Source organism: Chelonia mydas, chromosome 22 (assembly GCF_015237465.2).
Source record: "Chelonia mydas isolate rCheMyd1 chromosome 22, rCheMyd1.pri.v2, whole genome shotgun sequence".
Lineage (NCBI taxonomy): Eukaryota > Metazoa > Chordata > Testudines > Cheloniidae > Chelonia > Chelonia mydas.
In genome coordinates this window covers 11,804,256-11,816,694 of record NC_051262.2, presented here as the reverse complement: position 1 = coordinate 11,816,694, position 12,439 = coordinate 11,804,256, and the positions used below count along the sequence as shown (strand labels likewise).

General features: G+C 45.3%; 1 protein-coding gene and 1 long non-coding RNA gene across 7 annotated transcripts in view; one reads left to right on the top strand and one right to left on the bottom strand.

The window, feature by feature from the left end:
* The window catches only part of GRIK4 (glutamate ionotropic receptor kainate type subunit 4), a 304,116-nt gene extending 291,736 nt beyond the window's left edge, over nt 1-12,380 (top strand). For 4 of the 5 annotated variants that reach the window (XM_037882213.2, XM_043534174.1, XM_043534173.1 and 1 more), the window contains 4 exons: nt 2,092-2,317; nt 3,843-3,971; nt 7,399-7,517; nt 8,157-12,380. In XM_037882213.2, the coding sequence (XP_037738141.1) occupies nt 2,092-2,317; nt 3,843-3,971; nt 7,399-7,517; nt 8,157-8,522 (840 nt within the window). In that variant the 3' untranslated portion in view covers nt 8,523-12,380. Of the gene's footprint in view, nt 1-2,091; nt 2,318-3,842; nt 3,972-7,398; nt 7,518-8,156 lie in introns of those variants that run through there. The other variant, XR_006287070.1, reaches the window with a different exon arrangement.
* Nucleotides 1-12,439, bottom strand: part of LOC114021128 — a 33,126-nt gene that overhangs the window by 7,279 nt on the left and 13,408 nt on the right. The gene's annotated exons all lie outside the window — the stretch shown is intronic.

Genomic DNA, 12,439 nt, shown 5'->3' with positions numbered 1-12,439 from the left:
ACCAAATGGCATTCATAGCAGTTTGAGCCCATTTCATAGTCACTGATACCATAATGAGATTATTTATATGGTCCCATTTGTGTGCACGGTGTCTTAGACATGTACGAAATCAAGGTTCCTTGCCCATTATACTGATAACATAGCAAGAAATATGAGTAGACTGAGATTAGGATGGGAAGAGGGGAATCTGAGCTTGTGAGGGTTATTTACAAAGAAATTTCTGTTTTTTCTTGGTTGTATTTTCAGTGGGCCAAATTCTCAACTCCTTAATTCAGATTGTATCCTCAGCCTAACCTCCTGCTGAGTGACAGACTAAATCTAAGGGGAGTTGTCCTCAGGGTTGGGCACAAAGGCCCAGATCCTATTTTTGAGGAGCTGGGCCAAGTTGCTCAGAGACAAGAGGTGGGACCAGATTGTGCCAGAGCTGAGATAAGTGAGGGAAGGCTAAGAGGTGGAATTTGAAGGAGGCATTTCCTAGCACAGCAATGGAAACACGCCTTGGAAGCTAGATGGCTAGATTCATGGGATCTCTTTTCAGGACAGCCAGGCAAATGCCTTGCTTCTCGTACTCAGAAGATCAGTTTGTGCACAGAACACCAGAGAGTGGGTAGTAAAGTTGTTCGTAGCCATATGCTGTACCCACTTGATACTACCATCCCTGACAGCTAAATATTCTGAGCCAATTTTTCATAAGTGTCTATGCATTGTTAGGCGGCCCTAACTTCTGCACATACAAGACTCAGTTTGTATAAGCACATAGGTGTTGGCCAACCCTGATTTGCTCAAGCAGACCTGTGTGTGCTGGTGCAAATCAGGGTTGGTGCCTGTGTTAGAGTTTGCTCACATGCAAGTCAGGCACATGCAAAGGTTTTCACACCATTTAGCCCATCGTAGACTTCCATATATCTCTGCATTTCCCTGTTCTGTCCAGAGTGGGAATGAATGAGTTAATCTTTTGCACAGTGCTTTGAACACACAAAAAGATATCCGAGGATTATTTATTTATTAAATGCTGAATTACCAAGGGGCGAGCGCTTTTCTGGCTTTATTTTCTGTTTGAATTGAAGCAGGAAGCCCTGAAAATCTCATGAGTGAGTCTGATCTTTCCAGCTCAATTTTGCAGACCCAAGAGGTTTGACAAAGGGACGCTTAAGCAGAATGCTGTGTCTAACACTAATTGAACAGAGCATGAGTGAATATGCATTTACTTAGTCCTGCTCTCTTCAGGGACACTGCAAGTTATAAATCGTGGGCTTGAGTCTCCATTGCACCTTGCATAGTCATTTACACTGTGTAAACTGAGTAAAAAGTAAATCAGAATGTGGCATTTTTACCCCCATTTTGCAAACACTTTGCATTGGCGTAAGCGATTGCACAAGATGCAGGGCAACAGAACCCCCCTTATATTAAATAATAATAATTAAACATAAAAACTTAGAAATACTAAATCTGAGTACATTTTAACTGTAATTTAATTTCATTATCTATGCTGCTGGTCTAATGTTTGCCCTTCACTCAGCTCGGGAAGTAGAGATTAGCTTAGTCAGTTTCCCTTTTGTTTCAAACACAAAACCCTAGATTCCAACAGCCGTAAACTTTGAGGGAAATTCAGATTGGATGTTAATACTGGTCCCAATATGGGGCCTGATCCAAAACCCATTGAAGTCAATGGGCTGCACCAAAACCCCAGATCCAAACATCTTCAGAATCCAAGAAAGTTTGGGTCCAAACTTTGTGGCCTAGAGTTTTTGGGCTTTTACGCTTTTTCATGCTCATGCACTAACTCAGTGCTGCAACATTTGGGTTGCAATTGCTGCATGGGAATGTTGGTTGATTTAAAAGCAAACCAGCCAAACAAAAATATTTCCCACTGGACTGTTTTTCAAATGTCATTGTGAAAACATATTTTTCATGTTTTATAATTTTTAAAAATGCTTTTAAGCTGAAAGCCTAAGGGAATTGGGCATCTGGCCCCCTTAAGCTCCTTGAAAAAAATCTCAGCTTTCTATTTCAATCTGCTTTTTAATTTGGGACCTAACCTATCAGATGGGGTCCCCTGCAACAGCTCTTCTTTCTTCCTCTTTCTTGCAGAATTCCCGTTACCAGACGTACCAGCGGATGTGGAATTACATGTACTCCAAGCAGCCAAGTGTGTTCGTGAAGAGCACGGAGGAAGGGATCGCGAGGGTGCTGAATTCCAACTACGCTTTCCTGCTGGAGTCCACCATGAACGAGTATTACCGTCAGCGCAATTGCAACCTCACGCAGGTCGGGGGCCTTCTGGACACCAAGGGCTACGGGATTGGCATGCCAGTCGGTAGGCGGTGAAGAAAAATTATAGCTATTCTCAGCTCTCTGCAGAGGTTCGGAGCATTTGAAAGGCTGAAACAGCTCTAGGAGCAATGTCACTTTTGACAGATGTGCCATGTGTCACGTTTATTTCAAAGAGACACCATCCAGAGGAAAAATCAAATGTATTTTAATTGTTCATCTGCATCCCTTTAGATTATATAAAATGAAAGATTTTTAAAATATGCCATTATTTTTGCCGCATTTGTGCTCGTTGTTTGCTGTTTTGCCCTTCACTCAGCACAAAAAGTGAGACTAGATGTGTTAGTTTCACTTCCTGCTTCTAGCTCCAGTGCACAGGTGTAAAATAACAGTGCTGAGAACTCCAGGGATTTTATCACAAGTCTGGTGTTTTCCTTGGAGCCTCAGCTTCTGGATTCAGGTTATTAACAGACAATCTCAGCTTTCATGTTTTGGAAAATGAAAATGTTGTTAGCCCTCGTGGTTAAAGAGAAAAACCTGAAATGTGAAGCTTAAAGGTTCCAACTCCAGCTGACAAATAAAAAAGACCCCAAATTTGTTATCTGTAAATATCTCTTGATTCTTAGTCCAGTCTCATGATTTGGGGGGAGGAGATGCCTGCTTCGTGACTTTTGAATACTTGGGGTTAGCAACATTGAAATAGTATCATTAATAGCTTCCTTTCTGGTTCTCATACACATTGCTATTGTCTTTGGATTGGTGCTATTGTAGAGGAAGGTTTAAATCCTAGAATAACTGTGTATTTTAACATTTCTATTAGGTTTTGTTAAAGAAAAAAACCCCTTTCATTTACTAAATCTAAATTACAGGCTTAAACTAGCTGGCTGCGTCCTGTGAAGCAGTAGAATTGCAGTGGATAAAGCACATGCTGCTACTTTTGACACTGGTGGAATTTCACTGAGTTACTCTGAATTTACCCTGTTGTACAGCGTAATCTGTCTGAGGGTCTGTCTTCTAGATCTCTGATAGTGAAGAGTACAGAGAGAGCTTGTGGCTGGGGGCTTGAACCTGGCTTCCAGTGAGCGTTTGGGTTTGCCTGGTGGTGAAATTAATTGCTGCTATAGACAGAGAGCGGTTTCTATTCTTGTCCTCCACTCCGTATGAGATTGATGACCAGAACAGAGCTACAGTTACAGGCACAATGAAAGGGAACTGAACTGGATGATTCAGGGGAATGGGAATGAGATGTGCAGTTGCCCATTTGAATCCTGCCCCGCATGGCAGCAACCAAAAGTTTTTCCCTTATGCTGGCTGTGTGGCGGCCTGTGGGAGACACCTTTGAGCCCCACGTGGTCCACAGGGAACAAATCATCGCCCACAGCTGGCACTGATTTGTTGGCGGTTTCAACGGTGAGGACTGAATGGGCCATCAGGACTGAACTCCCCTCTATCTGCTTGGAAGGAGGGTTCTCTCCAGTTCGGGCACATTGACAGGGCAGCATGTGTGGTGTGGTGTGGGGAGGGGAGCTGCCTGAACTATATCTTAACTCCCTTCCCCATGGGTGTTGCAGGCTCCATATTCCGAGATGAATTCGACCTGGCCATTCTCCAGCTGCAAGAGAACAACCGCCTGGAAATCTTGAAGCGAAAGTGGTGGGAAGGGGGCAAGTGCCCCAAAGAGGAAGACCACAGAGCCAAAGGTAAACCCTGATTCTCAGAGACGCAGGTGCCTCCTGCATGGTACAGAGTCTATTAATAAGGATGTACAGCAGTCACATTATCATAGATGCTAGCAGAATGAGCTCACGCACCATCCATGAACGATACCAGCCGGAGGTTTGGTTTGGTTTTGCAATTATTCTGACCTGAGATTTCTTCCTTAACAATGCAAGGAGAAAACCAAACAGCTCTGCTGAGCCTCATGCTGTGTGTTTTTGCCTGGGGCAAAGATAGTAGCAACAACCAAATGACAAATCTTGGAGGCATATGGAGGGTAAATTAGCTTCTAATGAATGTTCTCAGCATTACATGGGGAAATAGATGGCTGAAAGGATTGTATCCAAATCCTGGACTCCTTTAAAAGAAAATGGAATATCATCACAGAACCTTGGGTTAATGGGTTAATCTAAAGCTCCTTTAGGACAGGAAAAGGGGAATGGGGACTTTATTAATAAGGCTTTAAAACGGAAGAGCAAGTCCTTCCGGGTAAAGCGACGTAAATTGCCATAAAAGCCATGGCCTTAGGCTGATGTCCCAGCGTTAGGAACAGTTGCCAATTTAAAGCAATCGCTACATTTTTGGCAGTTGCTCTAATTTAAGCAAGCAAATTTATTTTTTTCTGTGAGGCTAAAAGGTTCCCTGGCTGAGAGAACAGCCTTTTGACCCTTACAAGCCCAGAGACGAAGAGCCAAGCAAGCTTCTGATTGCCATTTTGTTTTCATGGCACATCTGATGTGAGGGGGTTTTTCCAGTTTCTAAGCCAGACTGTATGGATGACACATGGGCTTTCTCCGGCATGGAACCTTCCTCTGTATGCTGCTTTGCTATCAGGAAACACTGCTGTGTACTTCAGTTCACAGGGAAGAATGCTGGTTGCTGGGAGTTACAGATGTGATCTGAGCCCCAACATCTGGAATTAGATTCCAAATTCCTTGGGTCTGGGTTTTTAGGTCAGCCCCTTATCTTTCCCAGGGGAAGGATGATCCAGTGAGCACTAACCTGGGACATGGGAGACATGGGTTCAAGTCCCTGTTCCACTACAGATTTCCTCTGTGATCTTGGACAAGTCACTTTGTCTGTCTCTCAGTTCCCCTTCTCTGCAACAAGGATAACAGCACTTCCTACCTCACAGCGGATTATGGGGTTCAATACATTAAAGAGTATGAGATGCTCTCATCCTACAGTAATGGGCATCAGAGAAATGCTACAGATAGAGTCTCTTGAAGCCATTTGGAAAATGTGCGCCCTGCCTTGGATTCCATGCCCACCCAAAGCATAGAGATATTTGGCGGTAGGGTTTCCATTCACACCTGTTAAACCCCCAAAGTTTTAGGGGAAGGAAGCGTGGGGAGCAGAGGGGATGTCTAGATACGCTGCTCCTGGTTTGGCCTGTTCTGTTTTATTGCAAGTGGCCTTCAATTGTGAGCAAAACAGACCTCAGCACAAGTAGCTCAAATTCTCTATCGGTCTCTCTTAAAATCACACAATAATCCCTATTTCTAGCCATTCGGCACCAGTTCCAGGCCCCTCTCACTGGGAGTATTGGATTACAGGAGAGTCTCTGAGTGGCTTGTTGGACAGAAACACCCAGTGACTTGCGAGAGCGCTAATTGCTTTATCTTGACATCCCAAATGCATAACCAAGCTTCAAAGGGATGAAAATCAACTGATAAATTATTAAAGGCATTACCTTCCAGGGAGGGGAGGGGCACTCAGCAAGCTCTAGAGAGAGCAAACTCCAGACAGACCCTGAAGGGCAAAATCAGAAAAAGGGGCCAGTTCTGATGTAGGCAGAGCAGGGGGACTGGGAGCCAGGACTCCTGGATTCTGTTCCTGGCTTTGCCACTGACTCACTGCATGGCTTCAGGCAAGTCAATTCCCTGTTCTGTGCCTCAGTTTCCCCATTTGTGGAACTGGGATGGTAATAATCAGCTCGTAAGAGTTGCATGTAAGTAGTGAAAAGTGCTTGGGAGGATTATTGCTTTTAATGAAAACCCAGCTATATTCTAACCCTTCTTTGGAGGAAGGCTGAGCCAAGCCTGTGGGTGAGGGTGGGGAGGAAGCCTCTGAGCCGAGCATGGGGATGAGGGGGAGAGGGGAGTCTGAGCTGATGTTGGGCAGTGTTTATGGGAGTCCGAGGCAGGGTCTGGGTTGTGAGTTTGGGGGGATGGGAGGTGGGGTTTGAGCTGGGCCTGGGCTGTGACTATGGGATTTTATGCCCTGTAATTGCTGTCTTAGCGGAAGCATATCTCCCTGCAAAGGTCTGATTTACTGGGTGACGAGAGCCCCAGAGGGTTGCCAAAAAAATGATGGAGAACGGGGGAGAAATGTCACCCTGTGAGTTTTAAAACAAAGCAGGTCAGCAATTTACAAGGATTGGGGGGAGGTTTTATGTCGAAAAGCCACGCAGAGATTAGGTCAGTAAATCACTGATTCTCTCGCTTTGATTTAATGTTACAGAGGGGGAGGAAGATTTTACAGGTGTCCTGGTTGACTGATAGCCACATACAGTCCCCTCAGTGCAAGGTGCCACATGCTTCATTGTCATCAATTCAATCAACAGTCCAGTCCACCCGCGACCCTAGAACAACAAGTAGTGCTGAAAGAAGTCATTTCTGGGACTCTGCATGCTGAGCTAAGGGCCCAGCTCCCTGAAATTTATCTGGGGCATAGTCTTAGTGACTAGGCCACTGGAGAGGGACTGAGGGGTTCTGGTTCCACCAGTGACCTAATGTGTGACCTTGACTAAGTCACTTCTCCTTGTGCTTCTGTTTCTCCTTTTGCCTGTCTTGTCTATTTAGATTCTAAGCTGTTTGGGGCAGGGACTGCCTCTTACTGTCACCTAACACACTGCGGCCCTGATCTCAGTTGCGTCCTCCAGATGTAAATAGTAATCATTTTCTATCAGCATTATTGCATGTGAATGAAGGAATTGCTCTTGGTCCTGCCCTCTCCTAATGTTCTGATTTCCATCTCTTCCTTCCCTTTGCTTTGTCAGTGATGCTTTCTCATGTCCATTTACTGACTTCATAGCGACAACCGCTGAGTAAATAATTTGTAGAACATAATTTATCTGATTGATCTTTCTTCCTTTTCCTGCTTTGTTTATCTCCAAACCGCTTTACACTTCTCTCAGAGGTATTTGTTGTTTGAAATTATTTGCTAAATCATACTTCCTAGGAAGAATTCTTCGATCGCAAGCAGATCATTGCAAGTAATTTGGTATTTACAATTCAAGCTGTGCTAGTCAATTTTGATTGGACAGCAAAGGGCCCATTGTACTGTTTTTGTTCCCTGGGTGGATGAGCTCAAAGATAATTAGAAGAGTCAAGATTTCTATGTGGTTCCGAACACAACATTTGTTGTCTCTTCCTCTCCAGTTTATTTTTTTCCTTTGCTTTATTTCAGGTCTGGGAATGGAGAATATTGGTGGAATCTTTGTGGTTCTCATATGTGGCTTAATTGTAGCCATTTTTATGGCAATGCTGGAATTTTTGTGGAGCCTACGACACTCTGAACAGACAGAGGTAGGCTCAGGACTGTCACTGATGTTGCAGGAAGTATGCACATTAATGTCTGTGAGGTCCTCAAGTACTGCAGTGAGGAGCACCATAGAGAAGCCTATAAAAAAGTGGGATGGGTCTGGAATAGATGAGGGTCGTGGGTCTAGGTATGAATGTTGCAGGCAGTGAGACCTAAAACACAGGAGAATTCCAGGTACAGAGCATGTAAAATTTCCAGTGCACTCAGCCAGGTCTAGAACTTACAAACATCTTATGTGTAGTTAGTAAGATGTAGATTATCTGCAAATTCTATTTGCAGTTGTTGGGGGTCTGGAACATATGGAAATTCCATGTGCAGTTGGTGGGATTTAGAACACATGAATTTCTGTCTAGAACGGATAAGGATCTCTGACATGAACTTGAGGCTCTAGAACATGTGAGGGCCTCTGATGTCGATATTGGGGTCCAGAATCAGTGGGAATTCCAGTTAGTGGAATCTAGAACAGGTGGCAGTGCTAAATGCCGATTATGAGAACAGGTGAAGATCCCAAGCACTAGTTTTGGCATCCAGAACAGTTGAGCATCAGGATTCAGAATTGGTACAGATGTTGAGATCTGAGCAGTATCTTGGAAACTGACCTCTTGCTTGTGTGTGCCTTCCAGGTGTCTGTCTGCCAGGAGATGGTGACAGAGTTGCGCAGTATCATCCTCTGCAAAGACAGTTTGCACCCTCGGCGAAGGCGAGGGGGGATGATACGGACTCGGCCCATTATTGCCGAGGAACGCCGACCCTGCAGTACAACCACTCTCAGCAACGGGAAGCTATGCGGCGGTGGTGAGCCAGATCCACTGGCGCAAAGACTTGCACAAGAAGCCGCTCTGGTGGCCCGAGGCTGCACGCACATTCGGGTGTGCCCAGAGTGTCGGAGGTTCCAGGGCCTCCGGGCGCGGCCAGCTCCAGGTTCGCTTGCACAAAGCGAAGAGAGCTTGGAATGGGAGAAAGCCACCAACAGCAGCGAACCCGAGTAGAGTGGGGCAGGGGTGGGCAAAGAAACTCATGTTCCATTTTACAGAACATGGACTTGTACAATGTTAGACTTGTTTTTAAATTAAAAGCAGTTATCCAGCTCCTCAAGAACAAGACAAACCTTCAGGCTGAGAACCAGAACCAGCCAGAGATTTTTGATACCTCTCCTATCTAAGAGGACATTCATCCCACTTGGATTCTGAACCACTAGGTGGAAGATTCTCTGGTTGGCCTGTCTCCAGCAGCTTTCCCCCACCTCAAAAATCTGGTTTTGGGGTGGGTACGACACACACAGAGGGCAATTCATATACCAGAAATGCCCCAACTAGGGGGGGAAGAGTCATTGTCAGAACTACCCCATCCTAAGATAGGAGAAAAGGACACTAGTGTCATCTGTCTTGGTCACACAGACTCAGTAGGGATGTTCTCTGGGAGGTATTGTTATTTGATGGGGTGGGGGGAGGGGAAGAGAGGAGTAATCTATTTTATTTTATTTTTGGTAAATCAGGGCCTGGAGTCTCCAACACACCGGATTTCAGGTGCTGAACTCTCCTTCCTTTGCAGCAATGTGGCATGTGGGGAGTGGAAGGGAGGGACAGGAGATGACTCCCAAACAGAAGCAGTGGATGAAATGAAAGTCCATTCAAGGAGTTATTAAAAATAAAAATGCCAAAAACCAACCAACACACACAGTGAATTCAGAGAGGCCTTGAAACACCTGGAATTTCAGGGGTTCTGTGTCTTTTTTTTTGTTTGTTTTTTCTGTCAGGGAGGGTGAGTGTGTATGGTGAGTATGAAGCATCGAGGAAGGTGTAACTGGCAGGTGTTATTGGATCCCATATGCTCTCTTAGGAATGCTGCCTTTTCCCCCCAGCAGAGGGCAGTTGCATTTACTAGCCAATGTCACGGGCTTCTGAAAGTACAGTTGTAGGCATCATGATAGAAACTGGTGCTCACATGTACAACACATTCCCATCCTATGAACTCTAACCACTGTCCCCAGGCTCAGTAGCTGGGCCTGCGTGTGACCCAGGTGCCATCTGGGATCTGTGGATTTCCTTGCTACCAAATGTCCTTGAATGAAGGTCATGGGGCAGGGAGGTCTGCTTCAATAGGAGGATCACTCCGGGTCTTCAGTGAGAAAATCCTTCCTTCCATAGCAGCAGCAGCTTGCCCTCTGCTTGGTACAAATGTGGGGTTTACATTGAAGAGTTTAATTTTCTGATTGAAAAACAAAATTCTATGCAATTTCTGATTGTAAAATAAAAAGCGGGGAAGTTATAGGGGGGTGGCGATAAACACAAACCTTGAGCAAAGATATATCCTGTTGTTGAATTTTTTTATTTCTTTCTTTTTATTTTCAATGTACTGAAATAAAAGATGTCCTTGTACAATTATGACCCCCCCCCCCCCCCGCCCTCCACACTTTTAAAGATTTGAAGCAGTTTGAGTCCCATCACTCATGGGTGCAGCCCAACAGCGCCCCCGGAGGATCGGAGAGGTCACTTGGTCTTCACTGCAGCAGGTTGCTGCTTTGGCCTCTGCAAATTTCTAGCTACTTGCATAATACCTAACACCTCTGTTGCTGTCATTATCTGTAATCATTCCCAAAGAAAACAAAGGAAAAAAGCTGGGCAGGACACATGATCACTTTAGAAAAAACAACACAATCCCCTTGGCCCTATGCTGCAGTGAGATCAGAACAACGCAAGCCACAGCTCTTTTAAACCAGATTGCTGGAAACAGGGGTCTAGTACGGTTTCCCTGCACACAGGATTCCCTGTAGCAGATCAGACCAATGGTCCACCTAGTCCAATAACCTGTAGCCAGATACTTTACAGGTGGGTATAAAGAACCCCAGAGAATGCAGATACCAGCAATGGGCACTGGAGATTATTACATAGTAGCTCTTTTTGGCAGCATCCAAAAAAAAAAAGATAAAAAGAAGGGAACAGTCCCTGCTCTCAGTGAGGGTCTCTGGCCTGGGTTATGCAGGAGGTCAGACCAGATGATCATAATGGTCCCTTCTGACCTCTGAATCTGTGCAGATCCCACATTCTAAACAAACAGAGCTGGGAGGGTAGAGACAAATTGAAATGTACCCGTAGAGTGAGCATGTGAGAACTGGCCACTTTCTGATAAAATGTTCCAGTAACAGGGCCAGCTCCTTAGGTGCTGTAAATCAGAATAATTCCCTTAACTTCACTAGAGCTACACACATTTACACTGAGGATCTGGCCCATAATGCTTTTGGGGTTCTTGGCTGGAAGCAGGAAGGGTGAGTCAATTCAAGACTACCCCCAAATACACCAAAATCTTGCCACGGTCAGTTGGGGCTAGTTACTTGTTGACATCGTAGAAGCGCATCTTTGGGAGAAGAGAGTGGTGGCTTTGCCGAGCGGCTCAGGCAGGGTGTCCCATGCCTGGGGGCAGTGTAGGAGAGGCAGACAAAAAGGACCTGGGTTGGCAAGCATCACTAGCAGAATAGCAGGGATGGGGATTGGAAAAGAGACCAGACAGTTATGGACTAAACTGCCCTTAGGAGATGATTTGTCCTAGACCCATCAGATATTGTTGCCTTCTGCCCTGAGAGGGGAAGGTTGAGTTGATAGCTGCTTAAAATCTCTCTGGAATCATTTAGCTCGCAGGTGGGGAGGAGGGGAAAATCTAATCCCTTTCCTTCTTGGTCAGGGAAGCCATGCTAGCAGTGCGTGCTTTAACATGGTCACAGCCAGCATTCTTTTGATGCAAATGTGGACAGGGCCTAAGTCAGAGTTCTGCTCAGTGTGTGCAGAGTGAACCAGCCCCTCAAGTGATGTACATTAATGTAGCTATATTTTGTCAGTGGAGTCAGGGGCAGCCTACACCAGCTGAGGGGTTGGAGCAAAGTCTGAGTGTAACCCGCATCTGCTCAATGTGGCACTCTGTCCACTCTCTAGTGGTGGCTAGGCCAACGAGAGATTGAAAAGCCTACAACAGGATTAGTTGAGAGAAATGTGGCTGGCTGCTCATGCAGTAGCAACACATGCATTTTGCTCAAGAGGTCCCAGGTTTGATCCCCGCTGATGACATCCAAAATGGTTGGTATTACAAGTAATAGCTCATATGGGGAACTCAACTCAGGGAAATCTCTGAAGTTCTCTGAAGAATCCTGCTTCAGGGGAGCATGTAACTCCTGCTTACTTGGTGTGGCACTCTGTCCCCTCATAGCAGTGGCTAGGCTAGGTAGCTATTGAGGAGCCTGCTATAGCCTTAGCTAAAAACACACATCATTTGGCTCAAGAGGTCTCAGGTTTGATCCCCACCTCTGACATCCAAAGTTGGCATTATATTAGCATTATATATTAGCAGCTAGCTAGATTCCTGGGGTCAAATCTTCCACAGGTGTAAATCAATACAGCTAAACTGATGTTAATTGGGCCAGCTCAATTTACACAAAGTGAAGAACAGAGCAGGCCCCGATCCTCAAAGGTATGTAGGCACCTAACATCCACTGACTTCAACAGAAGCTTGGAGCCTAAATACTGTCGGGGATCTGAGTCTTAGCATCTAGCTAGACTCCTTGTACCAGCTCCTCCACTGGTGAAAGTCAGTGCCACTGCATTAAAGCCAATTGTGCTGGGTGGATTTCTACCATCTGGGGAGGTGGGCTGTTGATTTTAAAGGCAAATAGTGGTAACTCATAGCATGCATTCTACGATTTGCCAGCCTAAACAAACACTTAAAAAAAAAAAAAACAACCAACACATCAGAGACATCTGCAAACCTCTTATGTTTGTTTAAAGGCCAATATGTTCTTATGTGCGCCAGGCACTATTCATCAAAAGAAACTCGCTGTTGAAAATTTATTTACAGATTAGCAAAAGAAAAGGTTCCCGTCCATCATTTATCATATCTGATTTCCGCCCCCCGCCCCCCC